The 21580-nt window shown below is 34.5% G+C and overlaps 1 protein-coding gene across 11 annotated transcripts in view; it reads left to right on the top strand.

The window, feature by feature from the left end:
* The window catches only part of LOC18431436 (haloacid dehalogenase-like hydrolase family protein), a 119526-nt gene extending 110872 nt beyond the window's left edge, over positions 1–8654 (top strand). For 9 of the 11 annotated variants that reach the window (XR_016049647.1, XM_088858618.1, XM_088858617.1 and 6 more), the window contains 8 exons: positions 2325–2374; positions 2459–2580; positions 2697–2804; positions 4354–4446; positions 4954–4990; positions 5819–6066; positions 6701–6850; positions 8289–8654. Coding sequence is in view for 8 of the 11 variants with exons in the window: in XM_088858618.1 (XP_088714744.1) it covers positions 2325–2374; positions 2459–2580; positions 2697–2804; positions 4354–4446; positions 4954–4990; positions 5819–6066; positions 6701–6850; positions 8289–8453 (973 nt within the window). In the remaining 3 variants the exon portion in view is untranslated. The remainder of the gene's footprint in view (positions 1–2324; positions 2375–2458; positions 2581–2696; positions 2805–4353; positions 4447–4953; positions 4991–5818; positions 6067–6700; positions 6851–8288) is intronic. The other 2 variants (XR_016049648.1, XR_016049646.1) reach the window with 1 other exon arrangement.
* Positions 8655–21580: the final 12926 nt, after the last annotated feature.

Here is a 21580-nt window from a genome sequence, read left to right as displayed (position 1 = left end):
GGTTGGGCAAGAGTACTGGAGACTTGTGGAGGAGCCAAAGAAACTATGGAGAAGCATTGTGAGTACAAGTATGTCCGTGATGGTTTTACTGATGTCTAGAACGAGGGCAAACAGTGTGGGATTGCTTCTAAGCTATGATGATGTCCATTTCAAATGTTAAAGCTAGGTCATGACTACTTTGAGTGGCTTGGCGTTGGAGTAGTTTGCCATCCTTGCCTTTAATGAGGATCTACAGAATGTCAGTTTGCTACATCGTTTTTCGGGTGGGTTGAATGGAATCTTCATTTCTACAACCAAGGTTGACTATGGGATTTGGTAGTGGATGGTCTTGCGGTCTTTTAAGTCAGTTTACCATTCTTATTAAGGTGAAGGCTTAATTCAATTCTATAGGTTTTTTAATGGATGACAACCTTGCACAGATTTCTGACAGCAGAAATTTCTCATTTCTATGGCCTGTTCATTCCAAACATCTTTGTTATGTATTGAGAGTCCTGGAAAAACCACTTTCTCACTGCAGTTTTCCTGTTTTACAATGGTCGTCATCTTAGATTTCTTTGGTATCCATTGGATGTACCTAAGATGGTTCTCTAGCTTTTGCAGGTTGGACATTATGCCCTTTCCTCACTATAGGCACATCCTCTAGAACTTCTCTAGTTATTGGGGTTGAAATAAAGCAAAAAAATGCGATCTTTTGGGGTTACATACTCAAGTAAAGGATCAAGGGATGTGCTTTTTCTTGGCACTTGTAAAGAAATAAATCAGCATATTAGATTGGGGGGCCCTAGTCTCACATATGGAGGATTATAGGATTTCGTGTGCTTATGTATCTGAAACCTGAATGAGGTGGAAAAAGCAACATGGCTCTAACCTAAACTTTGATGGCAGCTTCTTTGGGAATCCTCGCCTGCTTGGGTGCGGTGAGCGGTCTCTTCAAAGGTGAAGGAATCTTGTGATATATTTGACTCTACTGAAGTAGAAACAAGAGCTCTCCTAGTGGGTCGAGATTGTTCTCCAAGAACCTGCATGGTCTGTTCCAGTGAAACGAAACTCATGTAATTTGGTGAGTGCATCATGAAGGTTCTCGCTCTCGCTGACATGTTGGAGCATGTCTTAAATATGGGAAAAGTTTATATAGAGCCGAGGCTCTAAACAATCAAATTTGAGCCTACCTCAAAAATTTCACTAGAAGAGGTTGTTTTGATGCCCAAATATCTTCAAATTGATCATCTCGACATCAAGATGCATGGACATGAGGAAAAAATGGATTGCAAGTTTTGGAAATAGTATATTTTGTATTGCATTTTTGGACCGTCAATTTTCAAGATTTTCAAGTTTTCATAGATATGTTGATCGATCTACACTATTTTTGAAGCTTTAAACTTTATAAATAAATATGAAAATATAGTTTAGGGCTATCACAAAGATTTTCAATATTGAAACCACATTTCTCGACACTAATTGAAGGTAGGCTCTAATTTGATTGTTTAGAGCCTAGGCTCTATATAAACCGCACCCCTTAAATATTAGTAAGCATTGGTGTAACATTTCTGTGCATACTGTTGGTGGATGCTGATTCCTTATCTCAAGGAGTGACTGGTGAGGCATCGTGGAACTCATTCCACAACCTTAATAATGGCTCTACTCTATTATGTATATGTAGTGACATAAAAATGAATGAAACACTTAAATTACCCATAAACAAAAACTTACAAACAATAAAGAGACTGAACTGAAAGAATTGACATTTATGGTGATACTCGATTAAGATTATGCTCATTTGGGTAGAGATACAGTAGATATAATTATAAAAAGTACCCATTGTGACTAAATCTGCAGACATACCCTCTACAAAGATAAACTTCACATATGCCTTCTAAAGATGTGATGTAAGCAACACATTAACATTCCTTTCTCTATTTTGCTGCATGTGTATTTTAATTGGGGAAAACAACTTGTATGACAAAAGACATTGAAAATGTATCATAGTTAATAATTTGGGTAAATTTCTCCATTGTCACTTTGTATGTTCTCGCAATGAGATATTTTTTCCTTTGAAGATGAGAACTCACAATTCTGTTCTAGTTTATATCTAATTTGAAGCATTTTCTCCAAATATATTTTTCATCTGATTCATGAAATTTGTGGTATGGTGTAAATGTTTTGTTTTATCTACCTTGTTTTGTCATGGTTATTTGAGTCATAAACACCTAAAAGCAGTATTTCACCCAGAACGTCGATTAGGCGGTAGATTTACTCCTTACAATGTCAATATTTATTATTTATGTCAAAGTATCTGACATTCTTGATTTCTTCTGTTGAGATAGTTCTACAAGCACTTCATTTGCCCAACCATCTGGAATATCTTTATCCCCTGGTAATATATTACACATTTTGGTTCTATCCTAATTCAGATTCAATAATATCATCCTCGAGGAAAGTAATAGTAAATTTATTACAGACTTAAAGGAGATTTATGTAGCTGATAGCGAGAGTAGTTCCATCAGAGCATTAGATCTGACCACTGGAGGATCGAGATTGCTGGTCGGCGGCGACCCATTCTTCCCTGATAACTTGTTTAAGGTACTCCCTCTGGTGGATTTATGCTATGTTAGTACTTCATCTCCAATAAATGATTGGAGCCTGCACAGAACACACTTATATACCCCATTTGATTCCATCTCTATGGTATTTCACAGTTCGGGGACCACGATGGAGTTGGCTCAGAGGCACTTTTACAGCATCCTTTGGGCATCTTCTGTGGGGAGGATGGTGTAATTTATGTTGCAGATTCATATAACCATAAGGTGAACTGATCAATTTGTTGCATTTATTGGTGCTTATTTATAGTCTCAGTCCACATGACCTAAACCCCTGCAGATCAGGGTCTAATTAAGCAAATGATTAATACGGAAGGTCTTGTCGATTGTTCCTGTGACTTTGAATTCTATTTGAGAATTGTTTGGTGCATTCTTTATCCTTTAGTTTTGAGTCATGTTAAATGGACCTATTTCAATGGCGGATTCACTCGCAGGAAGGCTATTGTGTAAGCTTTATAATCAATTAAATCTTCAGGCTATAACATCACTATTGTATGAGTATCCTGAGTTTTCTGAGGATCCCTAGATCCTTCAATCTGTATCTGGCAGCTCAAGATTAACAGAATCCTTCAACCAGCTTTTATTCTTCCATTCGAGTATTTTGTTAGATACATTGAATTACTATGTGCCTTATAAAGAACAAATAATATGATCTTCACGTAATAAATACTAAATTAAATTCTAAAACCGTTGAAAAGTGTGTAATGTGGATAACTACGTAATATGTGAAGGCAATTTTGATATTATATCATGGGCTTTTACTGTTGTAAAGTGTTAGTGATCTATGATAAAAATGAGCCTTTTGCAATTATAATGACATTTGGTTAATCCAACTATGCAAAACATATGATTTTTGTTTCCTTTTCCATTTTTAGGTATGTGACATTTTTTTAAGTTAATTTGTGCTAGTAGCACATATTAACTTAATACAACTAGTATTCTAAAGACCCTAATGTTATTTATTATTTTTTAGAAGTAATTTGCTTTCATTGCAGTTCTCTTTGCGGCTCATATACGTGAGAACCTCTACCTTCTATTAATACAACTAGTATTCTAACGACCCTCAAGTTATTTATTATTGTTTGGAATTTTCACTAAAGACAAGGGTGTAAATGCATTAATAACATTGCAGGACACTCACTTTAAAAATACCATTGCAATTTTGTGTAAATTTCAAATAGACCCTTCATGATTAAGCTACTTACAAAGAGAAACTCTTGACTAAAAATTAAATGTCCTAGTAGATACATCATTCACATCTCAAAACTGTACCTTTGTATTTTGAAGGTTGTTAATTATTAGACAAACCCATATATGTGTCTCAGTGTCTTTGAAAAACTTATTTTCTATTTGATTTGGTATAGTTATGATGGTATTCAGCTCAGCGTCTAATCAAGTTTGGATGAAAAGTAACAGAATTTGTTCCATAAAACAAGAACTACTAATGTCATCGATAGTGGGCACAAAGTGCTATGAAGCCTGATAAATCTAAGACAAAAAATAATTGACTAGAGGAGTGCTCTGATAAGTGGCGATTTGGGAAGTCTATTTTGTTGCAAGAAAATTTTACCTACCCAGAAAATGACAATTTTTTTTGTCAATTTCTTTATTTAAAATCACCTGTCAGCACAGTATATTTTGGTAAAGAATCAAACCCACTACATGTTATTGTCCCATTGGCTTTTCTTCTTTCTATTTCGTGGTTCAACTTTAGCCCATTCTGAGCTGTGTTTAAATGATTTCTCTCAAATGACAGATAAAAAACCTGGAGCCAGTTTCAAAAAGAGCAACCACAATAGCTGGGACTGGGATTGCAGGTTTCGAGAATGGATCTGCTCTACATGCCCAGGTGAAGATAGTGCAATAATCCTGAATTGTTTCTGTTAAGGGGAAAAAAAAATAGAAAATGATATTGTTGTATTTAGTAATTTTATCATTTATCCTTGATGACAAGCCTTAACTGTAGAAGGTAGGTTTCTTTTGATGGCCCATAAAGTAAAAATTTGTTTCTCTAATAGATATTGATCTAAATTTTTAAATAATGATGGTAATTGCATGCCGACTTTTGATAGTTTCTGAAACTAGTCATGTAGATTTTGCTCATTTTCTTGGACAGATTGCCAGAGACTCAATTTTCAGTAGGAAGTTTAGGGTTTTTATCTATTCTGACCCATGATAAAGACACTATCAATTTTAGTAAGCTCCATGCTAGAAAAACTTCATGGACGTTATAAAATTCGAAGATTGTTCTTGTTAGTAGCCCACAAAATTTACCTATCAGAGTTCTAAGTACTTTCTTGAACATTGCCTTTATACGTCCATGATGATTTTTGAGTCATTTGCAATTCTCTTGCAGCTTTCAGAACCCTCAGGAATTGTTGGAGGAGGAAAAGGTGAAGTTTTGTCCATCTAATTATCGTTTGTAATGGTTGATGTCCATTTTTCTACATTCTAATTTATTAACGAATGTCTTCTCTCTTTGTTGTTTTTTTTTGGATAAAGTTCTAATGTCTTCTTTGTTGATCAACTTTAATGTCTTATCTGTTGATCGATGAACGAAGTCTTGAAAAGACCTGGTTTTATCAGTTCATGTTGGTTTGCTGTGAGCTATCCAGTAGGTGCCAAAACCGTCCTTGAACAAGCACACTTAACTTTTAGGGATTTTGGGGGAATCTGGTGCACTAGTTCTCCTTCAACTGCACTTAATCGTACACTATGCTAATTTGGCTATTCATGTCACTGTATATACTGTTGTTTGTTATGTCACTCATAAGGGTGATCTCTTCTATGGAGCCACTCATTGATTGGACATAAGTTTTGTGATTCACAATTTTGTGAAACCTAGGTTTGTTGCTTTGCTCGTAATGTGGAAAAATCCTTTCTATCATATGGGAGGGAGAAAAATCAGGAAGAAAGTAAATATAACTATCAGTTGCTTTTGCAATTTATGTAAATCATTTGTTATAATTATTGACATCAACCGCAATGTATATATGCACATTGACACATGCTTTGTTGTGTATGAGAAAGCATGCAAAATTTCTTGTGGAAGGCACTAGATTTCTGGTGGAATTTACTTAAATTCTGCATATTTTGTTCCTTTTTCTGCAGGGATATATTTCTGGTATTTGTTTAACAATAACAAGATGATCATATATGTCTGTACGTGAAATGAAACCACCATTAAGTTCAATTAATCAAGAGTTGATCTCTGTTTTCAGGGAGGCTTTTCGTTGCGGATACAAACAACAATGCGATCAGATGTATAGATTTGAAGGATAATGGGGCTACCATCAGCACATTGGAACTGAAAGGAGTCCAATCTCCATCACCAAAATCCAATGCCTTGAAACGCCTCAGGAGAAGACAATCAACCAATGCACAGATCATAACAGTTGAGAGAATCTCTTCCATGGAAGGAAACTTGAGTTTAAAGATCTCGGTTCCTGAGGATTTCCATTTCTCCAAGGTCTCACTACCAACTTCGTCAACTCATTCTAATATTGCGTTTATTTCTGACATCTGAACTTCCTGAAATACAATTAGCTGCCACTATTTTTCTACTATATTTCATAATTCCAGCACTGCAATTTTATGTTGTAGTTCCAATTTGTTATTCTTTCCATGAGTTCAAGAACTAGACAAATGCGAAAAGTTTGAGGATAGATTCAGAAATAAGAAACTATGCACTCATATGATATAAATTGACATATTATTTTGTATGGTTACGGGTGGGGAATGTCTTCTCCTTGTTGACCATTACTTATCCAATTTTGCTCTTTTATGAATTTTTGTTACCACTTTTTCTTTTGGTTCTAATTTAAGGAAAATCATTAAGGAATATGGTCATACTAGGATTGCCTGATGCTTGAAACTGAAACTAAATGTACATATATCTCAGTATCAAGATTTTGTAATTGTTAATTTATCAAAATATCTTAACTATTTTGATGATGATAGATTACACCGATTAATTATTCATTAACAAATTAGTGCTTACTTTAGCTTTTCTTGAATTTTTTTGAGTTCGTTGCAAGCTATCGATGTCTTTTGTTGCTGGTTGTGGCTATGGTCCCGATTATTCCCCTTTCTTTCGAGCACAGGAAGCTCGCAGTAAATTCGAGGCAGATGTTGAACCTGAAGGCGCAGTTTATGTGGAACCATTGGATGGAATTCTAGGCCCAGATGGATCTTCATCACTGCACTTCAAGAGAACATCTCGTTTGCCTGCAAAAGTGACAGTGAATTGTAAGGTATATCTTTGCCAAGATAAAACATCTACTCTCATTGACATACTCCGCTTCACAGATAACTTCACAAATTCTGTATCCATTAACGAATTTGATAGCCCAAGGGAATAGGATATATGACCATCTCAAAAAATAGTCATGATGCTGAAAATGTCAATTATTCAGATATAATTAAGTAGTTTGTTTCAGTTTTCTGCATAAAATTAATGAGGATGAAATGGGCGATAGTAGTTCAAATGTCAACCTGATTGCTTAAGAAAAAGGGCACTTTAGTCATTTTAGAATTGTCAAAGCACATTTTAGCCTTTAGTGTTGTCAACTGACATTTTACATTTACAAACCCCATGTGGTCATTATGAAGATTCACCTCTGGGAATCATTTTCTCGATAATGCAGGCACCGTACTCAATCAGTTTAGTCCTTGTTGTACTCGCTGCATGCTGCAAGTGGACATATTCATGCACTTGTAATTTTTCAAGTTTTCATAATAAATAGGTCAACTAATTGCCTTATTTGGATGATCCAACCATTTTGTGGACTTCTTAGCTTGGCATTGTCATATTTTTTAAAAAAACTTTATGATAGTCATTCACATTATTATCAGATCCAGTAGGACATCCATAGGTCAAATCCATGTTTGACAAGATGCTCCCTCTCATGCATATAATGGCAGAACCCATATCCCTCTACACTACACACTTCAAATATTGTATTTTGTCTAGGCCTGCAGAAGCATTTATGTTGAGGGTAATTCATTGATTATAACAACATTGGTCAAATATTGAAATGAACATGAGTCATTGTTACATTAACTAAGAAGCTGTTGCTATTATGGGATAGACTGGTAATTTTCAAGCTATTTGCATAAAGCAAGATCAGGAATTGGCTACCTGTAGACCTTTCATGCTATGGGTTTCGAATGTTCTGGATTAATTTTGCTTAGGCCAAATCGGCCTAAATCTTCAGCGTAAGTCAATCCAAACTGGACATTCTGAATATATTGGAGATATTTTCAAAAAGTCACTGATCTATTTAAAGATATCAGGAATATACCTGGTTGTTCAAAAGTTATATTGAATTTACTTTTTAGAAAGAGCCTACTTCTATGTTTTTTATATTTTATATTTTTATATTTCTTCAAAAAATACACTTAAACTTCCCGGCAGTCTTCTCTTTCCCGGCCGAAACAACGAGCCATCCGAAGCAAATGACACTGATTTGAAAAGCACTTTGGAAACATATGTTCATCAACTTGTAAAAGTAGAACTAAATATTATCTTGACTGTTTGACTATGTTGCTTATAGTAACCAGCAGCAATGGCTGACTTGCCTATCGCATTTGTATCCCATTGTATGAGATTTGAAGAACACAAAGGAATATAGGCTACTTATAGAAGTTCGGATGCAGTGCGTATTAATCCAGTTGCATGTCATTTCACAGGTTTACTACTGTAAGGAAGATGAAGTTTGTCTATACAAGCCTTTGGCTTTTGAAGTACCTTTTGGAGAAGAAATATCAGAATCCTTGATTGCAGAGGTCTCACTTCCCTTCATGGTGAAGCCTAGATCCATTAGAAACAACTTGGAGTCTGCAATTGACAAATAGGCCTCATTATTATCAAATCTTGTATATTCGTATTTTATTTATTGCTGTGGTTATACTGAGTTATACTTCTTGATTCATATGCAAGTTAGAATATTTTTTCTGGAAAATTTTGAATGGTCCGGCCAAATTAAATAAGGTTTTCCTTATTGTGGCTTAATGTAGAAACAAATTTGTAATAATTATTCAGCTCTGTTACTTTAACATGGAATTGACTCAATCATTATCATTTTTCTCCTCCTAGCTTGGTAAGGTTTTTCCTTTGTGGGAGGAATTGTATCATGGCCTACCTACCACACGGATTATTAAAACCAAAAATTGGAGCTCAATTTAGACCAAAACTAGACAATACCATTTTGGTATGCATCAGCATTTAAAAAATGATTTGATCCGGATTCGGATATCGGTTAGGCCGTTTCGGATTCAGCTCAATCTAGAATCGAGTATCGGTTGTGCCGTTAGCTATAAAACGGGACTGGTCGAATCTCGGTATGATGATGACTTCATGGTTCGGCGATTTGGGATAAGGTGATGTCATAGAATTCCTTGTTTCAGATAACGTCGTGGAACCGCTTTGTCATATGACGTCACTTTCTTTGTCCGTTCTGCATGCTAAAATCTCTTTCCAGCGGGCCCATAACAAAGACCGTCGCGCATCATGCGCAAGCATGCACGCAAATAACGATATGGGGGGCCTCGGCATTTATACAACTTAGTGCTCTCTAAGGTCCGCTTAAACTTGCTACAAAGTTTGTGGTATGAAATTTTTATGGAAAATTACAAAAACCCCCTTCGCAAGTATGCTATTTATGCAACTTACTCTCAGCTAACCTGTTTTTTCACTTCTTCTCACGATCATCTTTACCCGCAAAAAACCCCCTTCCAGTATACTATCCTATCTATGCAACTTACTTTCAACTAACATTTTCTTTCACTTTTTCCCCACAATCATTTTTCCTCGCAAAACCCTTTCAATCCAAAACAAAAGAAAAAAAAGATTTAAACTGCCCCATTCTTTCCTCGTGCTTTTTACTCACGACTCTCTTGTCATGCGCTCCATAGAGTCGCTTTGGCAATATAAGGACTCGCTTTGGCAGTACACCTTTTAGAACCAACGCGTTTCGGCAATATAAGGACTCGCTTTGGCAGTACACCTTCCAGAGCCAGCGCATTCTGGCAATGCAAGGACTCGCTTGGGCAGTACACCTTTTAGAGCCATAGCGTTTCGACAGTTGAATAAGTCGCTCCGGCAATGAGGACACACACTCCGGCAGTACAAAGACACGTTTCGGTAGTACAAATATGCGTTTCGACAGTACAACTTCTGGAGCCACTTCGCTTCAACAGTTGAATTGGTTGCTCCGGCAATACACTACTTGGGACCGTCAATTGATTATTTTTTTTTGGAGGGAAGAGAATTTTTGTACAAAAAATAACAACTTTTTACTTTGGGGAGTTTTTGCAAGGAAAGGTCATTATGGGGTAAATGGTGAGAAAAAAGATTAGCTGGGGGATAAGCTGCATAGATAGTAAACTTTGGGTATGATATCTTTATTTTCACGCTTCCTTTTGAGGGCAATCCTAAATGAGAAATCTTAGTTGTATTTTATCTTTATTTTCATGCTCATTAAATAAGAAATCCTAAATCAGCGATGTGCATGTTGCCGATAGGTAGTTTTTTATTTTTGAATTTTGATATCGTTATTTTTCATTTTTTTGGGTAAATTTTTTTTAAAATTTTTTGATATCATAATATTAAATTTTATTGGGGTTTTTTTTTTTTTTAATCATATACTATAGAAGCATTTTTTAATATTTTTTTATCATATTTATTATAATATTATAATTAATTTTATACATTGATAACCAAATCTTGTATTTTATTTATTAATTTATTTACATTATAAATTATATAATGCATTTTTTTTTTACAATCGTAAATAAGATTTTTTTAAATTAGTTAATATAATAAGAAATTTTAGATTTGATCTTATTTGTATAATAAAATAATTATAATATATAAATCAACAATTTCAATTTCATTGTATAATATTATAGTTAGTTAGGTTGTCATAATTTTGGATGAATAAATCAAATTAATAAATATTTAATATTTTGATGTGATTCTAATTTCACTTTATATGGGAAATTATTATTTTTAATCTTATAATATATAAATATTTAAATTATTTTGATGCAATATTACAATACTATATTATAATTAATAATTATACAGATATCCAGATAGGAAAACAGTGTCTCAGTATTCACCTATTTTTACAGAGTAATGACAGTACATAATATATCATTTCTGATTACGTTTAGAAACTAAAAGAGCGCTATTTTTAAAGATTTATAGTGATTTTTTTAGACAAAAATTGCGGATTTAGCCGATTCTCAGATTCAATCCACCGATTCTCCGATCAGACACAAGTATAGGTGAAGCCGATTCGAGTCAACAATCCGATTTTTTAAACCTTGGTATGCACTAGCTTGAGATACACGTTTCCTCTTGAGCCAAAAAAAACAAAGTATATTGCATCACAAATCTAGAATATTTTAGGTGGTTGTCCATATCATATATTGCATCATGAAGTAGACTTAACATGTATCGAGGAGATCTATCCACCAGCATATCTGGCATCATAGTTAAATGACTCAAGACCCAGGCGGTTGGGTGAACCACAAATTCTAAACTTAAGAAAGATACTATCATGCAAGCATGAGTCCGTAAATATGATATACACAAAATATTTAATGTGCTATTGAAGAAACTTATGGAAAAAATCATTAAGAATATTATTAAAGAAACAGGGAAGAACATCAAAACAAGAAGAATATTAAGAGGATAAGAAATGAAAAATATAGCTCGCGAAATTAATTAGGTCGATCAAGAACAATACATGTTACATGTGGGATTTTTCTAAAAAATAAAATAGGATTACTTGAAGAAATGCAACATGTAACGGCAAAAGAAAATTGCATGCTCTGAAGATCCCAACCAAAAGAAAACGTGAAGCTAGATTAAAGCAGAGGAGCGTGTTTCGAGGTCCACATGTACTTTTGTGTTGTGTTTCTTATGTTTCAGCAGCGATTCATCACTTTATATGATGTGTGTGTTACCCTTGAAAGTTATTTTAGTTACGGGGTTTGATCCCTCCCTTTTTTTAATGTGAATCATTATTGGTTGTGAAAACATGGTATGAGTCGAGTGGCGTGTTTCAAGTACTAACATTTGCACTCTCCTAAGGCTTTAAAATTCGCTGCTTCGGAAATAAATCCATAATGCAGCTCCGATCAACTGTTGCCATGTACGTTAGAATTCAGTGCAGCATGTTTGGCTGCCAGTTCACACTTTTGACATTGTGATATCATCAAATGAAGCCTTACAGAGCAGGATCTTCAATTTGTATTTTGAAATTATTGAAATTTGAATTTAGGGTAGGTACATTTTCTACAATTTTTGCGTATATGAAGGCCCCAAAGGTGAATATTCTTCAAATTGATGTATCCGATGTATATCAGCCTCTAGAGCAAGCTGGTAAGTTTGGATGTAGCATTGTGGAATGTAGTCGAGATCGATATCTAGGCTCCTTTCCTCATGTGGTTGGTTTTCATCTGAAATGCCTAGATAGGGATACATATATGAACATGGATTTGTGGACTGCCAGAAAAACTCGGAACTTCTCAAAATTGAGAGCTCGAATATGGGTATAAATATCATATGACTCACTGATACAAGGCATGCAGTTTACAGTCAGTAAACTACTTGTCACCTCAAACCATCGTTGTTGACAACGGATGGTTGAGATGAACGTTTCCCCACCAAAGCGCACAATAGCAGCGGTACAGTTCACAGAAACTGTTTTGCGGTCAACTGGTCGTTCAGATGATTGTAGTTAATTATATTTAAATTAAAATGCAGCATGGTGTATTTTTCCTTGATGCATGCGTACGTCACCTACAATATATTTTTGTACCTTCACTTTTTATACAACTTGAAGGCATCGATGGCCAATTACAGTGACTGACCATGGGACATCCATATAATTTTCTTTCATTGGGTAGTATCGTTAATCCCCATTGTTCGTCATTTAGAATGGACAATGGATGCACTTGTGGTGTACCATAATACTACAGATTATACCAATTGTGTACTATAATGACCCGTATCTTACGTATAGATGGAAGCCATTAGTTAAAATTTGTAATGGTTAATGTGGAAATTAGATATCTAACTTGATGCCACTCAAATTTTTCTATGTGGGTGTCTTCTAAAATTGGTTAAAAGCTTCCTTCATACATTTTTCCTATTTTAAGCATCATCAACATTTTTTATAATGTATCAAAATGAATTTACCTCCTTTCATAGAGCAAAATAATGGATCAGGATTAGCAGACCCTAAATAGTTAGAAAAAAGAATTGATGATAACTATAATCAAAATAAATTTGTCTAAACAAATTTAATATTATTATGTTTCAAATATGACTTTTTTATTTTTTATTGTTATAATTTGAGGGGATGACTAGGGCATTGTTTTGATGTCGGGTGGCCACTCCCAAATCTTCATAGGCAATCGTGTAAATAGACATCTTCTACGTTTATCGTCATTGTGATAAAACAGTATTTTTTTATTTTAATTTTAAAAAATTAAACACTCCTAAAGCCAGAAGGGGCCTATAGGTGGCATTTTTGAATGAGAAGTTTAAAATAGATTCCTTAAGTTGTGCTGTGAATAGTGTTCGGCACGCCTCCCACCCAATAGGGTGGCCGTGGGTTAGGCCCCCCAGCTCCAAAAGAGTAGGGCTTGGACCACAGTTTATGGCCTAAAGGCTAGGGCTATGTGTCGGCCCGGCTTAGCCTAGCTAGGCTGGACCACTCTTTGGCCAATTCTATGGGGACAAGGGCAGGTTTAGAGCCAAGGCAGCCTCATTCCAGGCCCGGCCCGTTGCCACCCTTACCGCTCAAAATACAAGATTATGGCAATTTTACAGTTACGGCTACAAAAGGGAATATCTTGATTTAAATACTTCATTCAATGTTTTGTACCTGCCAGGGTATGAAAAATCGGTCAAAACAACTCGGACTCGGCTGAGTTACTAACCGAGCCGAAGTTGTGCTGGGTTGGGGGTCCCATTCGAGGATATTAAAGGAATTTTAAAAATTATAAAAAAATAAAAAAAACTAAAAAATTTATTTGTAAAATGTTTTTTAATGTTTTTATTATTTTGGCAGAGATTGCAAAGTATTTTGGCCACGAGTATTTATTTTTATATTTTCTCATTTTTATTTGAAAAACATTTTGAAAATACCCTTAGTTACAAATTGGTTTTTCAAAAAGTATTTTTTGGTATATTTTTTGGATTGTCTACAAAAAGACCATTTATTTTTTATTGATGGATGTCACAATCATTGTTGTTCCTTAAATTTCAAAAGGGAAAAGTTTATATAAAGCCAAGGCTCTAAACAAATTATAGCCTACCTCAAAAATTTCACTATACGAGGTTGTTTTGATGCAAATATCTTCAAATTGATCATCTCGACATCAAAATGCATGGACATGAGAAAAAAATGGATTTCAAGTTTTAAAAATAGTGTATTCTGTAATGCATATTTGGACCATCAATTTTCAAGTTTTCATAGATATGTCGATATACACTATTTTTTATGCTTTAAACTTTATAAATAAAGATTTTATGACCATCACAATGATTTCCAGTATTGAAACCACATTTATCAATACTATTTGAAGGTAGGTTCTAATTTGATTGTTTAGAGCCTAGGCTCTATATAAACCGCACCCATTTCAAAATGGGTGGTTGCAAGAGTGTCATTAAATAGAGAAAAGGTTCGATAAAATAAATAAATAAATTCTCAGACATTGTGACTTACTCCAAGCCATCCAATTTGACATCTAATGAGTGAGAATAATTGTGATCCCTATGTACAAAAGATAAATGGTACTTTATATGCAATTCCTACTTTTAAATCAGATTTAAATGTGTTTTATTTAATTTTACTTTAAATATATTTTTTTATTTTCTGGTTTTTTATATTTTATTGTTACTTTTTTACAATTTTTTTTTGTTACAATATTCGGCCCTACACTAGCCAAGTTAGTTAGACTCGGACCCAATACACAGCTCGCACTTAGTACTCAGCCCGAGTAGTGGTTTAGAAAACTGGTACCTGCAATGCTCGTGACTTCTTGGCAGGGGAATTACTAACGCCTAGACAAAGATACCATGACAACGGTGAAGGGCCGTTAATGATCCCTTTTTTAAAGGAGAAAATGAATAACGTGCAATAATTGTCATCAGAAAACCGTTAGGACAACGCAAAAATGTTAAAATAAAACATTCAATAAAGGACAGTTTTTAAAATGCCCATGCTTTATGAAAACCAATAAAGCCTCACCTTGAATTCTTGGAAAGATATTGAAAATCTCTATGATATGCTCAAAAAATATACAGCTCTTGCGAAACCGTGAACACTTATTTTTAGTGTAAAATAGACAGTCTAGATAATGTGTTACAATAAAATATATTTTTAAGTTTTAAAATCTTAATTTTTTCACAACTATAACTATCAAGGCCGAGATAATCGTTTTGAAGGTTTTCCAACGCAGAGCTAAGATAATCGATTTGAGGGTTTTCCAACACGAGAACGAGTTTTGAGGTGAGACTTATTTATTTTGACAAGTCTATAGCCCAGTCAGAACATTTTCCATGAATAGAAGTATTTATTGCATACACCCTGATTACGCTTTACATGTACCTTTTTTGTCATAAATTTATAGCTTGCCTCCTACATAAACGTCTTGCAGTTGCAGACATGTTTACATAAAGAAACATTTTATGATACATACTCGGGTCTAATTGTCTACTAAGAACCAATTACCACATCATTAGTATTAAACAATGATACTTTGTTGGGAATTTTTGGACGATGTACGGATTATGAAATTCAAACCATTGACCCCCTCATGTGAACACCGGACCACACGCCATGGGAGGAGAGTGGCATGATATTTACACATTTCCTATGGCCTTACGTATGCCACCTCATGCAATACCATGATGCATCTCCCTCAAAATTCGTATTTTATGATGGATCGAGGACCCAAAAACCTTTCTATATCCTTGAACATTAATGTAAGATTCGTTGAAATAAAATGATAAGAGATCGTGTTAAGATAGCACTCAAGACAAAGCACTTTTAGAGCTCCAGATCCATTTTTTTTATATATTCTAATATATAAAGTACAATAATTTCTATATTTTGGGTCCCCAATATATAAGTGCGAGGCTCTAAATAATCAAATTAGGGCACACCTAAAAAGTTTCACCAGAGGTTGTTTTGATGCTCAAAATTCCTCAAATTGATCATCTCAACCTCAAGATGTATGGATATGAGGAAAAAAATAGATTTCAAGTTTTGGATCGTCAATTTTCAAGATTTTCAGATTTTCATAGATCTACTCGATTTATATTTTTTTTTAAAGTTTGAATTTTATAATTAGAAATAAAAATATATTTTAAGGCCATCATCAAGTTATCCAATATTGAAACCACATTTCTCGACATTATTTGAAGGTACTTGTTTAGAGCTTGGGCCTTATACAAACCGCACCCAATATAGAATAATAATAGGGCGCCGCACCCAGAAAACACTTTTGTGGTTTATGCCTCCAACTCAACAATTACTTTTCCTTATTTATATAATTTTATTTTTCAAATAACTTATTGGCCCATTTCTATCCTCCAAAACGCATGTTATTGGCGTGCATGTTATGTTGATTGACATGTTGATAGATGGCTTGGTCGGTGCTTAGCGTCACTCCAACAAAGAGAACCGAAATGGCCAAAATTTTCACTTTAACAGTCATGTGAGAATGGCACAATGTGGAGCCATCTCTTCCGCTCATTATTAAATGTGCAAAGAAGAGGCCAAAACAACCCTAAATTTCAAAGGGGAAAAAACTAAATAAAAGCACAAAGTACTTTCATCAAAAGAGAAAGAGATAATTATAGAACTCGGCAATTAAAGAAAAGGCCATTTAATGAATAAAAATAAGAAGCAATGTTTCTTTCTAGTGTAGGTGTTTGTTTTGTTGCATCACCAACTAATGATTACAAGCAATGGGGGAGGAGACATACAAAAGAATAAAAGCGTCTCTCGTGTCCACAAGCAACCAATTAGTGGAAGACAAAAACATCCCAAAAGAGGGCCAATAATTGACTTCCACGTCAGGAATAAACTATAACAAATAATAAAAAAAACCCAATAAAATACTAAAAACCCTTAAAAAAGGAAAAAGGCCGGAATATGAGGGGGGGGCAACGGTTGCCCCTCTTGAGAGACACGATAAGCGGGGTGACGTCATCTTAAGGCATGTTTTGCTTGCCCTTCAACTTGGAGGAGTGGGGAAATTTCTAAAATACCCATGAAATTTTTTGGGAATATTGGATGTAGCCGCATTGATAAAGTGCTTGAAATATCTTTGAGGAATGGCACCATAAAAGGAAATTAGGGTGTGGTTTGTACAAGGCCGAGGCCTTGACAATAACAACTAAGGCGCACTTTCATATAGTGTGAATGATGTTATTTTATTACTGGATATCTTTGTGGTGCCTTGAAAATTTATTTTTATCTCTAATTATAAAATTTAAAGCTTCAAAAATAGTGTAGATCGAACAGAATTTTGAACACTTAAAAATCGTGAAAAAATTGATGGTCCGAAAATGTATTACAAGATACACTATTTCCAAGACTTGAAATCAATTTTTTCTCATATCCATGCATTTTGAGTTCGAGATGATCAATTTGAAGATTTTTTAACATCGAAACAGCATCTTCTAGTGAAAGTTTTGAGATGCGCTTTAATTTGATTATTTAGGGGCTCACCCTTATATAAACTTTTTCCTTTTAAGATAATGAAGAGAATTGTACACTTTTTCCTTTAAGATAATGAAGAGAAATGTAGATGATTTATGATGAACTTGGTTAACGAATGTGAAACAATGAAGAGAAACTTAGATGACTTTTTTAATAAACTTGGTTAATGAATGTGCATTTCGTACTTTAAAAAATAGGGAAAACTAGTCATGATCGGCCTTCATCTAAGAAAGGAATGAGAATATGAGTGCGGTTAGACTATTATCATGAGCACTTGCGTCTAGGTAGGACATTGGCTTAAAAGTGAGTGATGCTTGAAGGAGGTCGATTATGGAAAACAACATACCTTCTTTTTGGGTTGATTTGAGTTGGATGATATTGTTTATTGTTGAGTTTATTGCTTAACTACTAAGCCAATTGTCTAAACCCCAGATAGAAGCCATCTATGAATGATCACTTAGGAATCAATCATAACTTAAGTAAGTTAAGCTAAGTATCATCTTTCTAAAAACCATTCTTTCCGTGGCTTTTAATTTAGGGTGAGAAGTAAGGCGCACCTCAAAACTATTTCGAGAATACAGTTTTGGTACCGCAAGGCCATACGATGATATGAAAATCTATCCTTGCTCTCAATTATGAATTTTAAAGTTCAAGAAATGGTGACAATCAAACATATCTATAAACAATTGAAAATCTTGAAAATGGAAAGTCCATATAATGGGTTAGAAGATGAACTAATTTTATGACTAGAAATCTCTTTTGTTTCATGTCTACGAATCTCAAGGTTGAGATGATCAATTTGAGGGTTTTCCAATATATGAACAACCTTTCTATAGTGAGTTTTATAGGAACAACCTTTCTCTAGTGGGTTTTCCAGAATATAAGGTTGACACCTTATACAAACTTTTTCCTTTAATTTAACTGGACCCCTTTGAGAGAGAGACAGAGAGGGTGCGTGTTTAAATAATCGTCTCTATTTCTTATCAATTTTTTGAGAAATTACTTATGGGACTGTATACAATGAGACCGTTTACCTTTGTTACAAGGGGATTACAATTTCTTATAACTATTCGATTTGAAATCTAATAGCTTGGATGTGTTACAAAGTTTGAGAAAAAAACAAATTTTGAACTTTGAGCTTGGTCAATGAAATAAATGGAGCCACCAAATTTTACATCCAATGGTCATTATTAATTGTGACCACCCTGTACCAATGATAAATGGTCTCATTGTATACTTTTCTGATGCTTATTCCTCCTTTACAAAAATTAATTCAAACTCATTCGTAAAAGAAAACCAATTTAGTCCGGGTAATCCTAATGGTTATGGAGATAGTCTTTGCAATTATTAAAATTAGTTTACGTACAAAAAAAACATTGTGGAACTTACTTAATAACGTTCAAAGGATGGTTATATGAAGTTAATGACGTTTAATGGATAGCTATATCTTTTTCTTTTTTGAACATGCAATAGATAGTTATATGAAGTAATTTAATAAAAGGTAAATATCTTCATACATCTTATTTTTGTTGTTTACTTTTGTTGCTTATTTTTTAAGAAACCCAAAGATTTAAACTATTTTTAAGAGTATGAAGTCTCTATACTTTCTATCTTGAAACCCCCTAAACCCTTTTGATCGTGTAATATCGATCTCAACAACTTATTAAATGACTCTCTTTCCTCAAAACCTAATATCCATTTAACCCGTTAACCTATGTCCCCCTCTCTCTCTCTAAACTCAGTCCCTCCCTCTATGTCTCTCTCTCTCTAAAGTCCATCTCTCTCGCCCATCTCTCTCTCAAATGCCCAAATCGTAGAGATCTTTCTCCATCTCCTCCATCTCTCTCTCTCACACACATACCCAAATAGAAGAGATCCACGCTCCCATCGTCTCTCTCTCTAGGATGTTCTTGCGATCTTGAATGATCATCGGTTCGGGCTTGACTGTAGGATGTACTTGAGATGCTGCTGATTGATTCCTCAAGTAGATCATTTGAAGTGAGATGAGTTTCACAATTTCTCCAAAGTCCTTCAATGCTCCTTCAAGATTAGAACTAACATGGGGTAATTGCAATGAGCAGCCACCAGCAACTTTTATAGAGAGAAAGTATAATATGAGACAATTAAGGCGTGCCTCTAAATTTGTTAAAAGATGTAGTTTTGATGCTACAAAACTTTGTGACGGCATAAAAAATTGTTTTTGTCCCAAATAATAAAATTTAAAGCTCTAAAAATGATGCAAGTCGAGTAGATCGATAAACACTTGAAAATATTGAAAATGGATGGTCCCGATAATTCTCTACAATATGTATTACTTTCAATATTTGAAATCAATTTATTTTCATACCTATACATCTTGAGGTTAGGTTGATCGATGACGGAGTTTTACAATATCAAAATAGTATGTGGATTTCCCTTATTTCTATAATATAAGGTTGACACCTTATATAAACTTTTTCCTTACCTATGACTGGACAAATATGGACCGGAAAATGGCCCTACACATTATGGATAGGATCCTAATCTTTGTCGTCAGCGGCGTACAATGGACGAAGAAGATGTTGTATAACTTATTAGTCAAAAGTCCACCATTTGGTACCCAGGGGGATTATGGATCATCTCCACCATATGTAGGCCGCCACCAATAGTAGAGATGAGAGCCATGCAGGATCATATGTTATGCGGTGGGATGGTTGTTTTAATGGTGTTTTAAACCAATTTTGAACTGAATTGCGAGAGTGACTTTCAGTGGGGAGAGCATGATGTTGTAATGTTTAGTTTTCTTACATTGTCGACGATGCAAGGGTGAACATGCACTTTTTTCAATTGTTCAGATTGAACAAGGCCACAAATGGTAATAAAATAAAAATATTGACCGAGGAGATCTACAAACACATAAAAATATTGAAAAAAGGATGGTCAAGTTAGTATATTACAAGATGTATTATTTTTTGAAATTGAAAATCCTCGTTTTCTCCGTATTTGTATATCTCAAGGCCAAGATGATCAATTAGAGGTTTTGTAGAAAACAACATTTTTCAATGGGTTTTTAAGGCCTGTCTTATTTCTGCAGTATAAGATTTGCATCTTTATATTTATCTAGAATTTAAGTTGTAGATGCATTTTCATATGACGTACTAAATAAAAATAATAAAAGATATTTTGAATAAAATATTAATAAAATACCCATAAATATTTTGTAAATTAACAAAAAAAACTTTGTGGGCTATTCTTGTCAATTTTTTTGTATAAAACATATTTTTATTACTTTTATTGAGTTCTATACTCCAAATTTCAGCTAAAGATAATTTTTTAATAAAAAATAGAAAATAAAAATATTTTGTGAGCGTTTTGTGGATTCAATCTGAACAATTAAAAAGTGCTTAAAGTGCTTGTGCATCTTTTAAGCATCCAAGTCAGGCAGACTCTATACCATCCCATTTGGTAAATCTGGATGAAGGGTAAGAGCCCAATCAAAACTCAAGTTCAGTGCCTAGGTTAGTGCTTGAGTTTTACTAACCCAAAAAGTTTTGGTAAATCTGGATGAACAGTGAGTGCCCAATCAAAGCTCAAGTTCAGTGCCTATGTTAGTGCTTGAGTTTTACTTACCCAAAAAAAAGAAAAGTGCTCCACTTTAGGCCTGATTTCAAAATGTTTTTTAAAAAAAGTTTATAACCCGAACACTTTTGACTACATTTAGTGTTATGCCTGTGGTTTTTTGCTGTAAATTGTAATTACATTTCAAGCATAAACAGTGCATCAAGACTTGAATTTTCACCTCGGATGAGTTGTCACCTGAGTGGCTGGCACATGTCTACTTTCTATATTACACTTTTAACATGGTTCGAGTAAGCCCAAAAGTTGACTCAACCACTCTAGCTTCAACTTCCTTGATCAAAGTTAGCTTGGAAGTAGGTTTTCATTGCACCCAAAACCTTATTCAACTTCCTCTAGCTTCAAGCAGGGCTCGGACTCCTGTCCATCTTTTGAAAGCGCAAGCTGAATCTAGTTCACCACACTAATCGGTTTTGCAAGTAATATCCGAGGTAGCCTTAAGGCACTGTAGACTCCTCCTTTCCTGGCTGAGGGAATTTCAAGAAACTAGAAACTCTGTAGGGACCCACCTAGACCTATCCCAGACCATAATCCGAGCTTTTTCTCTATCCAAAGCACATTTTCCTAGCCTTAGGCATCCTATCCGGACCGTAATCCGAGCTTTTTCTCAATCCA

The sequence above is a fragment of the Amborella trichopoda genome, chromosome 2 (genome assembly GCF_054954075.1).
Source record: "Amborella trichopoda isolate Santa Cruz 75 chromosome 2, AtrichopodaSantaCruz75HAP2 v2.0, whole genome shotgun sequence".
Classification (NCBI taxonomy): Eukaryota; Viridiplantae; Streptophyta; class Magnoliopsida; order Amborellales; family Amborellaceae; genus Amborella; species Amborella trichopoda.
This window is presented reverse-complemented; position numbering and strand designations above follow the sequence as displayed.